This window comes from Bos mutus, chromosome X (assembly GCF_027580195.1).
Source record: "Bos mutus isolate GX-2022 chromosome X, NWIPB_WYAK_1.1, whole genome shotgun sequence".
Classification (NCBI taxonomy): Eukaryota; Metazoa; Chordata; class Mammalia; order Artiodactyla; family Bovidae; genus Bos; species Bos mutus.
This window is the reverse complement of record NC_091646.1, coordinates 31750444-31765158: the sequence shown is the minus strand read 5'-3', so window position 1 is coordinate 31765158 and position 14715 is coordinate 31750444. Positions and strand designations below refer to the sequence as shown.

The window sequence follows — 14715 nt, the reverse complement described above, 5'->3', positions numbered from 1 at the left end:
ACCTTCCTCAGAGACAGCCTGGCTTCCTTCTGTGTCTCTCAGGGTCACTTTGCCCTTGTTTCCCAGGTACTGGTCACCTTAAGGAAACCAGTGAAGCAGCTTCCAGTGTTGCCATATTAAAGACATTGTCACACTGGGTAATTCTCAATTATTCCAGCAATAAATGCTACTGCGGTCCTGTTCTGGGACAGGCTCTGGGCTCTCCAGGAACTTGGGGTTCTTGGGGCAGAGCCATCTGTGTGTGGACAATCGTGACTCTGTGTAGAAGACTCTCTGTGTGAGCTCAGCATGGAAAGCCCTTCACAGAAAGACACACAGGTGAAGGAGGTGCAGCAGATGGGAGACATCCTGGCTGAGACTGAACAGTGCAAATGGGAAGGGCATCCCCGGCAGAGCCTACAACCTGCACAGCCAGGTGGGGCTGGGGAAGGCTGGAAGGCAAGGTCCAGGGAGGAGGGTATATAAGGGGAGCCACGAGGGGGTGGATGGGCCCCATCAGGCAAGGTAGAGTTCAGGCTGCAGAGCCTAAAAGGAAGCGGGTGTTGCAGGGATTTCCCCCAGGCCTGGCAGAGGACTACTGCTGCCCTTTAGAAATGGCACCCAGGTAGAAATATGAAGATTCTGGGATGGGATGAGTGATAGAGGAGGCCTGGCCCCAGGGAAGGGAGTAGGGACAGAAATATCTCTAAAACAGAATGGACAGGACTCAGTGCCTGACTGGGCCTGGGGTGTAGAGAGGGGGGACCAAAGAAGAGAGTCAAGGGACCCACAGATCCATCAGGAGTCATTTTGGATGTCAGTTCCTCCAGGAAGCCTTCCTTAAGCACCCCCACCACCATGCGGGTGAGAGGCCCTTGCTTGGAGCTCCCACTGCCCCAAGGATTAGCCTGAGTGTCCAGTCTGGCCTCCCTCCCCAGACCTTGGCCTCATGAGATGGGGTCCCAATCTGTCTGCTTCATTGCAGCCTCCCAGGTGCTGGCATGGAGGCAGGTGAGTAGCTAAATAAGCAGGAGTCAAAGTGCCACAGAGAAGCGCAGAAGTCTCCCTCCCTTCACGGGTCTCCCCTCCCTGCTCAGATTTCCAATTGCTCCCACCTCAGCTTTGCTGGACACATCCCCCCACCCCCCAGCCCTGCCTGCATGTTACCTGACTGTCTGCCCCCTATCTCCAAGTAAGCCTGAGTCCACTGTGCTCCCTGCTGGTTGTGCACCTCCCTGACCTGCCCCCACTCCTGAACTGTTGAGGCTGATCCAGTGACCTCAGCCCCAGTCACACACAACTGCCTTAGTGGCCTGGTGGGGGGAGCGGGGCTCCACAAAGCCCAGATGCCTACCCAGTACAGCTGGCTGCTCCCATCCTCAGGGCCCAGCAGGGTGAGCCATCACTTCCAGGGGCTCCTGGCACATGGCTAGGTCGGCATCTCTGGCCTGACCTCACATATGTCTGTGTCTGCCTCCCCCCAACCAGGCAGACAGTCAGTGACTCTAGACAGGGCATCCCCAGGGCTGCGTCTGTTCTCCCATGGAACCAAGTGCTTGCTCCCAGGAGTTCTGGAGGGAAATGGGATGGGGCAAAGAATCCAGGTTGCTTATTTCTCCCACCAACCAGCCCGCAGACCTCATCACTTGCAGCCTGGCCCTGCTGCTCGCATCTCTAGAATCATGTGTACCTTATTCCTTCCAGGTGTGGGGCCACCAGGTGGAGTCCTGCCCCGGGTGTTGTGATCTGCAGGCGGACAGTCTCCTCACCTCTTGCACTGCAGCCAAAAGAGAGAGGTAGAGAGTTGCTGGTAAGAAAGGCCTCCCCTTCTCCATCTGTGCTGGGGGTCCCAGGGTGTCCTCTCTCAGGAGCGTCCTGGCTAGTGCAGTGGGACACCCAGACCTTGGCCCTCCCTTTGTTTCTCTTGTCTCCTCTTTGGACTTGAGTCTTCTTGGTGCCGCAGCTGAGCTTGGGCCACTGACCTCCACGTCCCAGAGGAAGGGGACCAAAGGACCTCTTAGCAGTCTCGTATTCTTAATCCCAGCCTCCTTCAGACACAGTGAGGGGCCTTCTGGGTACAGAGGTGAGCCCTGTCAGTGGCTGCACTGCAGCATCCAAAGTGGCAGTTTGTGAGTTCATGGGCTGATGGGAACACATGGTGAGCAAGATGCTCAGGAAACCTACACACCAAATCTGGAGTGACAGCCAGTGAAAGGGGAGACTCAGGGCTTGAAGGTCAGAGAGCAGGTGCACATGAGCTAGAGCCCAGGCAGGATCAGACATTCTCAGCCCTCAGAAGGTCCCTTTTAGTGTTCCCTTGCTCAGAGCCTGGTTGAGAGTGACTGCACACAGCCCTCCAATTCCACTGGATTTTGTGTCCCCACTGCAGGGCCTGACACCCAAGAGGATCTGGCTGTGCTGATGGTTAGGGCTGGAGAGAATCTAGAACGTTCTGGCTTTGTGGGGTTCCTCTTCACTCCAGTCAGGACACCTATCAGGTCCACATTACAGCCACTCACTCCTTCCTTTGGTTGTTCCTGGCCACTGGAGTACAGGTAGGGGTGAGTCCCAGGCCTGCCCTAGTGAAGCCCCCGGCCCAGCAGGACACAGGATGAGGGCCAAGTGGCATGGGCACTGACACAAGTCACCTGTAAGGCCATGCCCAAATCAAGCCCCAAAGGCACCTGGAAAGTTCCATGGAGGAGTAGCTCAGCCCAAACTCACTGGAGGGAGACAGAGGAAGGAGTGAGGAGGTAGAGGCCGGCAGGGCTCTTAAAGACAGAGACTAGATCGACTGTGGCAAAGAAAGTCCACAAGATGTGCTTGAGGCAGAGGTGGGGCCTTGACATGATCAGGCACGTCAGAAAGGACACTCGGGGGTCCCAGGAGGAGGAGGGGTGCGTGTGGGGCAGGATGGAGACAGGGAGCCCCTGGAGGGAAGGTCAGTGAGCTGCTAATCTCTGTACCTTCTGGACACTGAGATGACGAGAGGAAATGGAAGGGCTGCGGTGGACAGGGCTTCTCTACACACGAAAGCCCAGAGGGGACCTGGTGCACATGGGTAGCTCTGATCTCAGTCCATCTCCATTCGTGATGACCATGAAGACAGCCTGTTGCTCCTTTGTACCACGGAGCAGGGACACGTTCCACTGTCCCTGGGGATGTCACAGGCAAGTAAAGCATACCTTCTCCCTGGCATTTCTAGTTCTGTCAGACAGGAAACAGGAACCAAGCGCTGTCCCAGCTGGCGCCTTTTCCTCAACGCTTGCCTCCTGAGCAATTTTGACTTAAAGGCTCAGCCCCCACGGGTCCTGCATTGTGTCCATCCTAAAAGATGTGCTAAAGCCCCTGGTATCTGTGAATGTGACCTTATTTGGAAATAGTGTCTTTGCAGAGGTAAATATTTACAATGAGATTGTATTGGAGTAGAGCAGGTGCCTTATAGAAAGGGGACAAATACACAGAGGGAAAACAGCCATGTGATGGCAGAAGCAAATGTCGGAGTGATGCATCTACACGCTAAGAGGTGCCAAGGACTGAAGCTGAGAGAAAGGCCTGGAACAGACTCTACTCCAGAGCCTTCAGAGGAGCAACTTGCCCTGCTGACACCTTCCTTGATTTAGGACTTCTGGCCTCTAGAACTCTGAAAGTACGCATTTCTGTTGTTTAATCCACCCAGTTTCTGGAACCCTTTCACGGAAGCCCCAGCAAATTCACACGGGGGCCTTCCAGCCTCTCCTCCTCTGCAGCCAGCAGCCTCGCCCCTCTCCAGACCCTCAACCACCCACAGCTTTAGTTCAATCTGAAGGGGTCGGCCAGGTTGAGAGCTGCTGGAGGCCAGAAGCTCTTATCCAGTGAGGCTGAAGCTGCAGGTGGGAATGCAAGTGGCCTGTGCCAAAGGACTCATCCAGCTAAAAGAGGGGGAGAAGTCAGGGAGGAAGGACAGAGGAACTCCTCCTCTGCCTCCCATGGTGGCATTTGCCTCTGACACCAGTAGAGGGCAATATTGGCCATTTCATTTGATGATGGACTTCCTGGTGGCTCAGACAGTAAAGCGTCTGCCTGCAATGCAGGAGAGCCAGTTCGATCCCTGGGTCAGGAAGATCCCCTGGAGACAGAAATGGCAACCCACTCCCGTACTCTTGCCTGGAGAATTCCATGGAAAGAGGAGTCTGGCGGGCTACAGTCCATGGGGTTGCAAACAGTCGGACATGACTGAGCGACTTCACTTTCTTTCACTTTCTTTCCGCAGCTCAAGAAGCACCCAACCGTACCAGCACCAAGGCACTGCACAAAGGACTTCACATGCATTATCCCATTTAGTCTTTTGGACAGCCTCTGGAGGTAGGTATCACTGCTCCCTATTGCTCCCTATTTTACATATGAGGACCCTGAAGCACAGAGAGACTTAATCAAGGCTACACAGCCCATAGAGGGCAATGCAAGGGTTTTGCCTTGTACCAGAAGCTGTGCTCTTACTGACGGCTCCTTAGTTCCTCTGCCAGGCAGCATGCTGGGGCCCAGCCTCATCTGATCAGGTGAAGCAGAGAGGCAAGAAAGCTTGAGCAGTGCTGTGATGGGGGCAGCAGCCAGGCCTGGGGCTCTCACACAGGCTAGTGTCTCTGAGAGGGGGTATCCGAGAAAGTGCACTTTGGAAGGTGAGCAGGAGTTATCTTTCACATCAAGAATGGGGAAATGAGATGAACCCAAGAAACTAGGCCACATGGTGCATGGAGGCAGGGCCACTGCCACAGGTGGGCTGTTGAGGTGGAGAGGGAAAAGGATGGAGGAGATGATGGAGATGGGAGCTCAGATTTGGACACTTGGTACTGAGGGGCCTTTGGGGCACCCAGGCAGGTCAGGGGTCCAGAGCAGGATGGTGCATCCTGCTGTGGCACTCTTTCTGTTCCCCTGTAGGGTTTGGCGCCTAAGACGGGGGTTCCCCTCCTAGTTGGCCACAAACCAGCTATTTTGGTTCAATCCCTGTTCCCCAGTGGTCTGGGCTCCTTCAGGGATACAACCAGGCCTGGAATTCTAGATAAGTAGCAGGCAGGAGCCAGGCGTGGGGGGCTGATGGTGACCCCCTGAGTCACTGCAGGGCCTCATGGGGGTAGCATCAGACAGGAAGGCTGCCTGGGACCAGCCAGCAGTTCATGGGGAAGCTACCTTGTGGTTTGCAAACACTAACGGAAGAGCCTTCCTGACCGACCATACCGCATACTTATGGTGGGGGACTTGGTTATGGCGGCCCGCCCAAGACAGCCAGCCGCTTTGCTGTGACAGCCAGATGGTGGGTAGTAAACATCCAAAGGAGCTTTCTGGAATAAATGTTAAAATGCCTGTCAATTGATAGCACAACCTAGTTCTCCTTCTCTGTGCTTTAAGAAAGCATGTGAAACCAACGTTAATTGCTTTTTTTTTTTTTTTTTTCCAAAACAGAAATTAAGGAGATCCCTGGGTTGGGGATCCTGGAGAAGAGAATGGTTATCCACTCCAGTATTCTGGCCTGGAGAATTCCATGGACTGTATAGTCCATGGGGTCACAAGAGTCAGACACGACTGAGAGATTGTCTCTTTCACTTTTCAGAAATGTGCTTTGTTTTTGGTAAATTGTGTCCCCTCCAAAATTTATATATTTACATCCTAATCCCCAGTACCTCAGAATGTGAGCTTATTTGGAATAAGGATGTTTCAGATATAATTAAGATGAAGTCACACTGGAGTAGGGTGGCTCCTAGTCTAATATGACTAATGTCCTCATAAAAAGAGGCGGTCAGGACACAGACACACTGAGGAAGACCTTGTGAAGAAATTCAGGGAGAAGACAGCCATTTATACACCAAATAGAGAGGTCTTAGTAGAAATCAACCCTACTGACATCTTGATTACAAACTTCCAGCCTCCAGAACTGGGAGACAATACATTTGGCTATTTGTGTCAACCAGTTTGTGACCCTTTGTTCCAGCAATGCTGGCATACTAAGCCCCTGTATTCCATTAGTCACCATGTCCCATCAATGCTACCTCGTGAAGAGCTCTTAAATTTTCCTGTTCCTCTGGCTGTGACCTGCGGCTGGCCTTGAACTCCTGCAGTTTTCTCTCTCCTCCACCAGTCTGGGCTGTAGCAGGTTATCATATCTCTCTCCTGGCACAGAAGAGGTGGCCCCAAGGACCAAGGTCACATACAAATGGTTGAGGGGCTTGAGTCAAGGAGGGGCGTGTGGACATGCAGTGGCATTACAAGACCCATAACAGCCCCAGGGGCAGTGGCGTTCTCACAGGACTTAGCATGATTCAGCTCAGAGTACAAAGAGGTATTGATTGCCTTTTGCCTGCAGACAAAAGAGAGCACCATTATCTGCCCAACACTCTAGGGCTCAGAAATCAGGGCAAATCAGAGCCCTGCCTGGAGTGAGATCACCCGCACTCAGACTGTCCCTGCCCTGTCACCCCAATGCCAGAGCTTCCCATCTCATGGGCTCATGGGCCAGACCCAATTCCTGGCACCCACCTGGGCTCAGCATGAGCTCCACCCAAATGGCCCGTGACACCTTGGTTCTGCCCCTGTCTGCACTGGCAAAGAAGGAGGGGGAGGACAGCGTTGGCAGGGTGAACTTGACCAACTTACAGGAAAGCCTTAGACGAGTACCCTGGCTGCAGACCACCTCACATCCCACAGTTGGCCACTACAGTGCTCAGTGGTGCAAGGGTTAAGTTGACACAGATAAGCACCAGACAGACAAGACTGAAGCACTCTCTCCCAGAAGACCAGGCTGTTTTGTTCCTTTAAACCTCAGGACATCTAGCCAGACAGGCCCTTACTGATTTCAGTGTCCCATCCTGTCACTGGGCACATGGGGACACTGACCCTGAGGCCCTGTAGGGAGGTGACCTGGCAGTCACCAGCCATGGGCAGAGGTGAGCAATTGATTACCTGCTTGAGCCAGCAAGGAATCTCGACAGAGCAGGTGGGTCCTGGCTTTTCTCAGAAGACCCATCCTCAACCACCCTTTGGGAAAGAGAGAAACAGATGCACTTGGGGCCTGAATGACATGCTTTCTTTCAGTCATGTTGGTGGCTGAGTGACTGCAGTTTGGGATAAGGACAGGACACGGGGTTGAGTAGTGTCCTGCCAAAATTCATGTCTGCCTGGAGCCTGGCAACGTGATCTTATTTGGAAATAGTCTTTGCAATCAATTTGTCATCAAGTTACAGTGAGGTCATACTGGGATAGAGTGAGCCCTAAATGCAACAACTGGTGTCCTTGTAAAAGGGAAACTTGGACACAGACACACAGAGAAAAGAAGGTGTTGTGACAGTGGAGGCAGAGGTAGGAGTGATGTGTCTACAAGGCAAGGACTGCCAGTGACACCAGAAGCTGGGAGAAAGGCCTGGGACAGCTCTATGAGGTTCCTGAGGCTGCCATGACAAAGTACTCCCTAATCTTGGTGGGAACTTGTCTCTAAGATCATGCTGGCTGTATTCTGGTCAGCATTTTTGGTCTTCCCACCTCTGAGTCTCTGCACAGCTGGGCCCTCTGCCTGGAACACTTGGCATGCCAAGTTCCCCTTGTTTTTCAGTCCTCAGCTTGTCATATATGTCTTCCCTCTCTATCCAACAGACTAGCCCTAAATTCAGCTTTCCAGAAGTATTTTTTCCCCTGTCCTCCCCAAGTACTCTCCTCTCCCAGAAGATACCCTGTCCCCTCACTCAGCAGCAGGACTGATGTCCTGATCGTGGCCCACTGGCTCTTGTTCAGCCTTTAGGACCCATCTCCAATGTCATGGTCACTCCCAAGGGCCTGGTCAGGCAGGGGTTCTCAATTACCCCTCCTGCCAAGGCATTGTCCAGCCAACCCATGGTAGGATGGGAAGGAGTGCAAAGGAACAACTGCTTGCTTCCCTGGTACCTACTCTTGCTGCAAAACCCCAGAGGCCAGTGTGCAAAACCCCAGTGTTTCCAAGAAACACTACAGCTCCATCTTGGGTCAGGGACCTGGTCCTATTGGCCACTGGCAAATGGAAGTTTCTTGTCACCAGCCGTGTTCTCTGAACCAGGCTCCTGCTTATGCAGCGTTGCTTGCCAGGGTCTTCTGTGACACCATGGCCAACCATGGGCTTCCTTGGCTTCAAAACAGAAGCCACCAACTCTGCACAACTCCCTCTGCACAGGGACAGCAACTGCATCCCCCCGGCACCCACTCTCTGCACACTCCACCCCTATGAGTGCAGGAGCTTCCCTCCCTTTGCCCACACTTACCTCTTGGCAATGAACGGGGCTAGTGTCTCCTGGGCAGGGCTGCTGAAGGAGACAGAAAGGTGACATGTTCACAGAAGCCACAGACACGTGACATCATCCCCAGCACCCTACCTGCCCTGATGGCAGCAGCCAGACCTCTCAGGTTTCCAGAAAGTACACGTGGGGTCCCTGTAAACCCACTGTCACAGGCAGAGGAAGAGCAGAACCCTGAGGGGAAAGGACCTGGCCCAGAGTATGGAGCAGGTGGGTAGCCCTGCTGGGTCCCCTGCTGAGCTGCTCACCCAGCGTTCTTCTTGGCCGCTGACAGGACATAGGAGTGCTCCCGGGGAGCTGTCTTCCTCACCACACTGCTGGCAGCCTCGGACCTGGGGTGGCACAGAGAGGGGGCAGCTAATGGATGAGGCAGGGCAGCTACTCAGGAAGCAAAAGAAAGCTTTAATGACCTGCCTGAGAGCCCACACTTAGCTGGCTGCACAGTGGGAAATCAATGCCCGGCACCCTGGCCCTGGAGCTCTTAGCTCTTCCCTCTACTACTGTTGACTCTGCCCTTAGCATTGCCCGTCTGTTGGGCCTTCAGCATGGGGGCCTTCGGTGCATTTCCAATGTCAAGGACAGGCCAGCAGATGTTGGCACTGGGGGGCAACAGGCTGAGGTTGAGGCCTAGCTGTGCCCAAGCACCCAGGCCTCACTTTGGGACAAAGGGCATGGGCCCCTCTAGAGCCTGGCCCTGTCCCCAGCCATATGCAGGTGGCTTGTCCCTGGGCACCAGGCACTGCCTACTTTGGTCCAATTTGCTCAGAACCCTTTTGAACAAACTGATAGAGAAATTGCTCGTTACCTCGGTTCTGCCCTCATAGAAAGTTCCTTAGAGGGGGCCCCCGGGCAGGCCCAGCACTGAGTGGGTGGTTCAGGGACTCCAGGAATGCTCCCTGTTGCTGGCGGCCACCCTCCGCCAACAGACAAGACAGATGCTCCATATGTCATGCACGACCCCTGTCTCCCCGGGCGGTGGAGACTTGGGCCCTGCCCTGTCCGTGGGACACCCATCAGGCACCATTACCTCCGTTTCTGCTCATCAGAAGAGAAGCGCACCTCCTCCTCTTCAGCAGCTCTTGATGCTGAGCTGCGCCTGATGTTGTAGGGGGCCCTGGTGTGCGGGATTGAAGATGCTGCCAGTCATGGCCCCTCCTCCCTCGACCACCCTCACACCATTCTCTGTCATGCCCTCTGCAGCTTGGCCTCCTAACTTATAAGAACAACAACATGTGTTAGCCTGGCTGCCCCTGGACTCTGTTCAAGCCACTCCTTCCTCTTGGAAAGCTAGGCTTGCTATCCCTCCCTGTTCCCACTCTTACTGTCCCCCAAGACCCAGTTCAAGCCTCATTCCCTTCTGCAGAGAGATTCCCTAGTTGCTCCATGTCAATGGGTGATGACAGGGGACAAGCAAGATGTTGGGCCCCTGGGAATGCAGGCACAATCCACATCTGTCCAGACCCCGCCCTGCTGGGTCCACAGGAGGGGGTCTTGTGTGGGGCCACATTGGGAGCTCCAAGGGGGACCCCAAAGATTGACATACAAGAAGCAACCCACATTTAGTTACAAAGTGCCCATAGCTGACAGGCTGCCAGGGCCAGCAGCATGCTTGGACTCATCAGGTGCTAGGCCAGCCCGGCCCAGTCCAGGAAATAGTCAGGGCCATGACCCAAGACACTTTCTCTAGACCCACCAGCTCCTTCCGCAAGCTTCCTACAGCCCCTGCTTTGCCTGAGATCAGAAGTATAAGGTGTACAATGTCCAACTTTCTGGGGCTTGCCACCCTCTGGTGGGGTCCAGGCCCCAGTGGCAACTGGCAAGGAGGTCAGAGTGGCAGGACAGCAGTCTGCATTGTGCTCAGAGGCAAGCAGGCAGCTGCCCTCAGCGGGCCCCATGTTTGGGCCCTGGGAAAAGGGAACCAAGTTGGGTCTGCGATTGCCTACTCACAGCTTCTTGTAATCCTCCGTGGTCATCTTGTAGCCAGAGGAGAAGGGGCGGGGAGGGCCAGTGGGAGCTGCTTTCCCCAGACTGGCCATGCTAGAGAGACAAGGAGTTTTCAGGTGTGTGCCTGCAGGCCCCCTCTTGCTTCCACATTTGCCTACATGGCCCAGCAGGCACATGGCAGGTGGACAAGTAAGTGCTGGTGCCCTTTCTTCTTTGCTCTAAGCCCTGCCAGATACCCAGGACATGTGCACCACCCTGAGCAGGGCCACCCTCTTGCCATAGACAGGCCCAGCCCCCTTGGTCCTGCTTTTCTGACACCAGGTTCAGCCTGTTGTCAGCCTGTTGAGAAGATGGCGGCCCAAAGCACACAACTCAGCATAGCTGATCAGCAAGTCTGGGCTCTGCACAGCCTCTTCCCTGTGACTCTGTCCTGGTGACCCTGTACCACGACTGGCACAAGGACAAGGGCACTGGTTGTGTGGTCCAGGGCCATTCCTTACACAGGAAGAGACCTGACACCTGACACCTACCACCCACTCAGTGACAGGCAGTGGACTCCCATACCTCCCACTGGACAACTGGCCAGCACCCTGTGGACACACCTTTTTGGAGCTCCATTGGCCTTGGGGAAGTGCTGGTGAGGCTGGGACGAGCTGTCCACAGGCTTGGTGAACACTCCGCTGAAAGAGAGTCCAGGAGAAGCAGCCTGGTGAGCCCCCTGGGAGAAGCCAGGGCCATGTGGGTAGGCATGGGGAGGCGGGCGGGCTCCTGCAGTCACCTACCGGATGATATAGCCTGTGGGAGCCCTCGTGCTCAGGGGCCTGCTGAGGGAAAAGAAGGTAGGATGTGAACTGAAGTCTCATAGGTGGGCCCAGGCTGCCTGATGACAGTAAAGGGGGTGGGCTGGTGGGTATCCCAGTGTGGTCAGAACAAGGGCAGCAAGAGGCCCTGGTTGCTTCTCAAGGCAGCCAGCCATATCTGCATCCCTAGCCAGGGTGCCTGTTCTGGTCTGCCTGTCTCCCTCATGCTTCCCAGGAAAGGCTAATTCTTCTGGGCCCTGGCTCACAGCGGTGCCCAGGAAGGTATGTTCCATGGCTGGGCATGAACACAGAGGTATTCCATCCAAAGTCAGGTTTCTCCCTGTTCTGCCAGGCCCCAGTGCTCCCCTGAGCAGGTGTTCTTCTGAGATGGATGACAACACTCCCTACCTGTACCCTCAGAGCTGACCCAGCTCAGGCTGGAGGCTCTATGGTCAGAGCCTGGGGGCTGAAGCCATGTCAGGTAGAAACCCTAACCTGATCTGATGCCCCACTCTGCCCAGTACTCTCCAGGAAGACTCATGAGGGCCCAAGGGGTGGAGCCCAGGCAGGAGCCAGAGAAGGCCTGCTATCCTTTACCTCCCATTCTGCTCCAGTCTCCCTCCTCCAGCTGGTGGAATGCCTTCACTCCCTGCCTGGGGAGCAGGGAGTACTCAGAGGAGTCCGGTGAGGGATGTGGGCAGGGAAGATTAGGCTGGAGTAGCGTGGGATGGTCTTAAGACCACCCCTTTAAAGGGACCCACATGGGCAGGTGGCAGGGGCACTGCCCTCCATCCCCACAACTCACTTGGGCTGGGAGCAGAGCAAAAAATGTCCCTTATCCCATGTGTTTTCCAAACATACTTCCAAACCAAAGCCCAAGCTGAGAACTGCACCCCCAAAGTAAACATACCCCACAATGAGCAGATTATCTTTGAACTATGCTCAGGCCCTTGCCAACTGCCAACTGCTATCACAATCGGCAAGTCTATCTTTTAAGCTCATCTCTCTACTTGGGTCAGGCCCCTTTACCCTACTAGGATGTCAGTTCCCTGAGGAAAGGGTTGTGTTCTCTGTGCCCAGTACAGGACCTGGTAGGTGACAGGTGCTGAGTCATTGAGAGATTCTGGGCAAGGCCACTGTGACCAGAGGCAGCCCGTTGGGCTAGCACTGAACTTGGACCCCACCCTTCCAGCTGTGGCCACTGTCCTCAACTGCCAACTGCTGTCTCTTTGGAACAAGGATCAAGACTGAATTTAGTGCCCCCACCCCCCCGCCAACCTCAACCTAATTCCCTACCCCCTAATGCTAAACCCCTACTTCTTAGGAGTAGTTCCCCCTGATCTGGGCAGGATGTGCTGACACTTCAGAACCACCCTGGACACCTCTATGCAAAAGTCCTTGAAATAGAGAGGAGAGCCAGCTGTCAAAACATGTCATCTTGAACTTGGAGTCTGCCCTGGCACTCTGATTACCTATGCAACAGAGTCATGTGTGACTCTTTAAGGCCCCAGAGGATCTCAGAGACATTGTCTGCACCCCTTTGGGGGTGTTCAGTGACAATTTTGGTCTCAGTTCACAGCTGAAGTCACGGAGGTGTAGCTGGAGAGGCAGCTGGCCCCAGGGGACCTGCATCCAGTCATCCCTGTGCTCCTTTTCCCAGGAAGTGGAAAATCCGTCCCTCCAGTGGAGGTCAAAGGCCTCCCTGCCCCCCGAAGACTGCAGTGTGGGCCCACCCACCTGCCATCTGGGCAGCACCTCTCACCTGGCCTTCGGGACCTCCCCAGCTGATGCAAGCGAGGTGGCATGAGTCCAGCCGGAGGGCAGCTCACTGAGCAAAGAGGGAACACAAAAGGGGACTGCCACATGTACCTCAGGAACTTGGCCCACCATTCCCATTGCACCTTCTCCTTCCCCGGCCCGCGTCCACATTGCACACTCTGGCACAGGGCCTTTCCCACCCTGGGACTGGTTTAATGTAACCCATGGAGTGCCATCCAAGACCCAGCCTGTCGCTGCTGGCCCTCCCAGCCTCCCAGACTTACAGGGTGCGGCCCTCCGATTCATCCTGTTTGGTGATCCAGCTCTTGTCCCCCTTAAGCGTGGTGCGAACCTTCATCTGCTTGAGGACAGTATTGCGCTCCTCCTCGCCTGCTGGGAGAGGCTTCCCTGGCGGTGGCAAGGCCAGGCAGCCTCAGCAGGGGCGCTCCACCTCAGGGCCCCAAGGCCTGCTTGCAGCCCTCCCCATACACTGCTCTCACTCTGCTACTTTGTGTCCAAGTCCAGGCCCAGGGGGCACCCAGACCTCACCTTTGCTGCTTCCTCCAAGAGCTGAGATGCTCATGGTGTTCATTGTGAACGTCTCTTCTCAGTAGATTCAACAGGGCTCCTGGGGGCAAAGGCAAGCACACGGTTTGTTACTTATCGTATTTATAATGGCTCATCACCATAAGGTCCTTGGCACACTGAGACCTTCCAGACTGTCCTCTGGGCATGGGGAAGCCAGAGCTGGTGAAGTCTGGCCAAAAGGCCCCTCTGGGCAGCACATCCTACATCTGCCCAGGGCCACTCACCTTGGGGAACGCATGGCCTGTCTGTTGGGGAGATGGCTGAGACAGGCAGGCCACCAACTCTCTTAGAGAACTCTGATGGCCAGACTCCTGCCTGGTGAGTGTTGGCAGCAGTGGTCAACACTAGTGGATCCAGAAGGAGGAATGGGGAAGGATAGAGGCTGGGGACAGTCTCTTTGGGGTTGGGCTGTCTCTCTCACTCCTTAGTGGCCATCTGACAGACCTTGAATGGGTCATCTAACCTCTCCCTCTGACTTGTCTCATTGTCCTCATTTATAAAATGGAAATTAAAAAAAAAAAAAAAAAGTCCACCTTTCAGGACTGCTGTGAGAACAGAAGACACCAATATTCTTGCAACTGCCCAGCACAACCTAGCACAGTGATCATAGTGACTCTCAGCCTGTCCTTAGTCAGCATGGCCTGGCGGTGTCAGCCCTGTGTAGCTCAAGGGTAGGCTCTGTGTCCAATGGGCAAGCCCTTGGGCACCAGGTGAGGTGTCCTGTGCTCTGATTTCTCTTCCTAACTTTGTCTTCTAGCCTCATTTTTGCCTCTCTGCCCCTGAGGCAAGTGCTGCCCTTCCGTGGCCTGTGAGGGCCTCCCAGGTCCAGGAGGGGCTGGAGAAGGGAAGCCAGCTCTCCAGGATGGAACTGACAGAAGATGGCTTAAGTCAAAGCACTGACCCACCACAGCCTGTCCCTTGGGCCTCAGGAGAGGGGCAGGAGGCTTCGGTGAGTGGTCATGACAGTAAGCAGGGCTCCTGGCTCTGCCCACACAGTCCTAGGCACAAGGGTCTCCCTATTAGAGGCCCGCCATCTTCTGGGCCCCTGTAGGGCCAGGGCCTGAGCAGTTGGGCCATGCTGCTAGCTGGCAAGTCCAGGACATGTTTTCACGGAGGTCAGGGGCACATTAAAATGGGCAGGGCAGGGCAGGGCGCCAAGAGCAAACCAAATTTGCCATGTCAGCAAGGGCTGGATTTCCCATAAACTGTACTGACGGAGCAGCCAAGGAGGCCTGAGCCTGCTGCATGCCAGGAACGGCACCTCATCACTGCGAGTGGGAGCCCTGCATGCCCAGCCCTGCACTAAGGTTGCCACGTCACAGCTCACTCCAGAGGAGATCCTAGGACCACAATGC

General features: G+C 55.0%; 1 protein-coding gene across 5 annotated transcripts in view; it reads right to left on the bottom strand.

Moving 5' to 3' along the window:
- Positions 1-14715, bottom strand: part of ZNF185 (zinc finger protein 185 with LIM domain) — a 58951-nt gene that overhangs the window by 33421 nt on the left and 10815 nt on the right. For 2 of the 5 annotated variants that reach the window (XM_070365968.1, XM_070365969.1), the window contains exons 2-11: positions 13322-13400; positions 13057-13180; positions 12777-12842; positions 10997-11038; positions 10817-10894; positions 10218-10307; positions 9298-9384; positions 8519-8602; positions 8238-8279; positions 1670-1756 (exon numbers count right to left, since the gene is read on the bottom strand). In XM_070365968.1, the coding sequence (XP_070222069.1) occupies positions 1670-1756; positions 8238-8279; positions 8519-8602; positions 9298-9384; positions 10218-10307; positions 10817-10894; positions 10997-11038; positions 12777-12842; positions 13057-13180; positions 13322-13364 (743 nt within the window). In that variant the 5' untranslated portion in view covers positions 13365-13400. The remainder of the gene's footprint in view (positions 1-1669; positions 1757-8237; positions 8280-8518; positions 8603-9297; positions 9385-10217; positions 10308-10816; positions 10895-10996; positions 11039-12776; positions 12843-13056; positions 13181-13321; positions 13401-14715) is intronic. The other 3 variants (XM_070365972.1, XM_070365971.1, XM_070365970.1) reach the window with 3 other exon arrangements.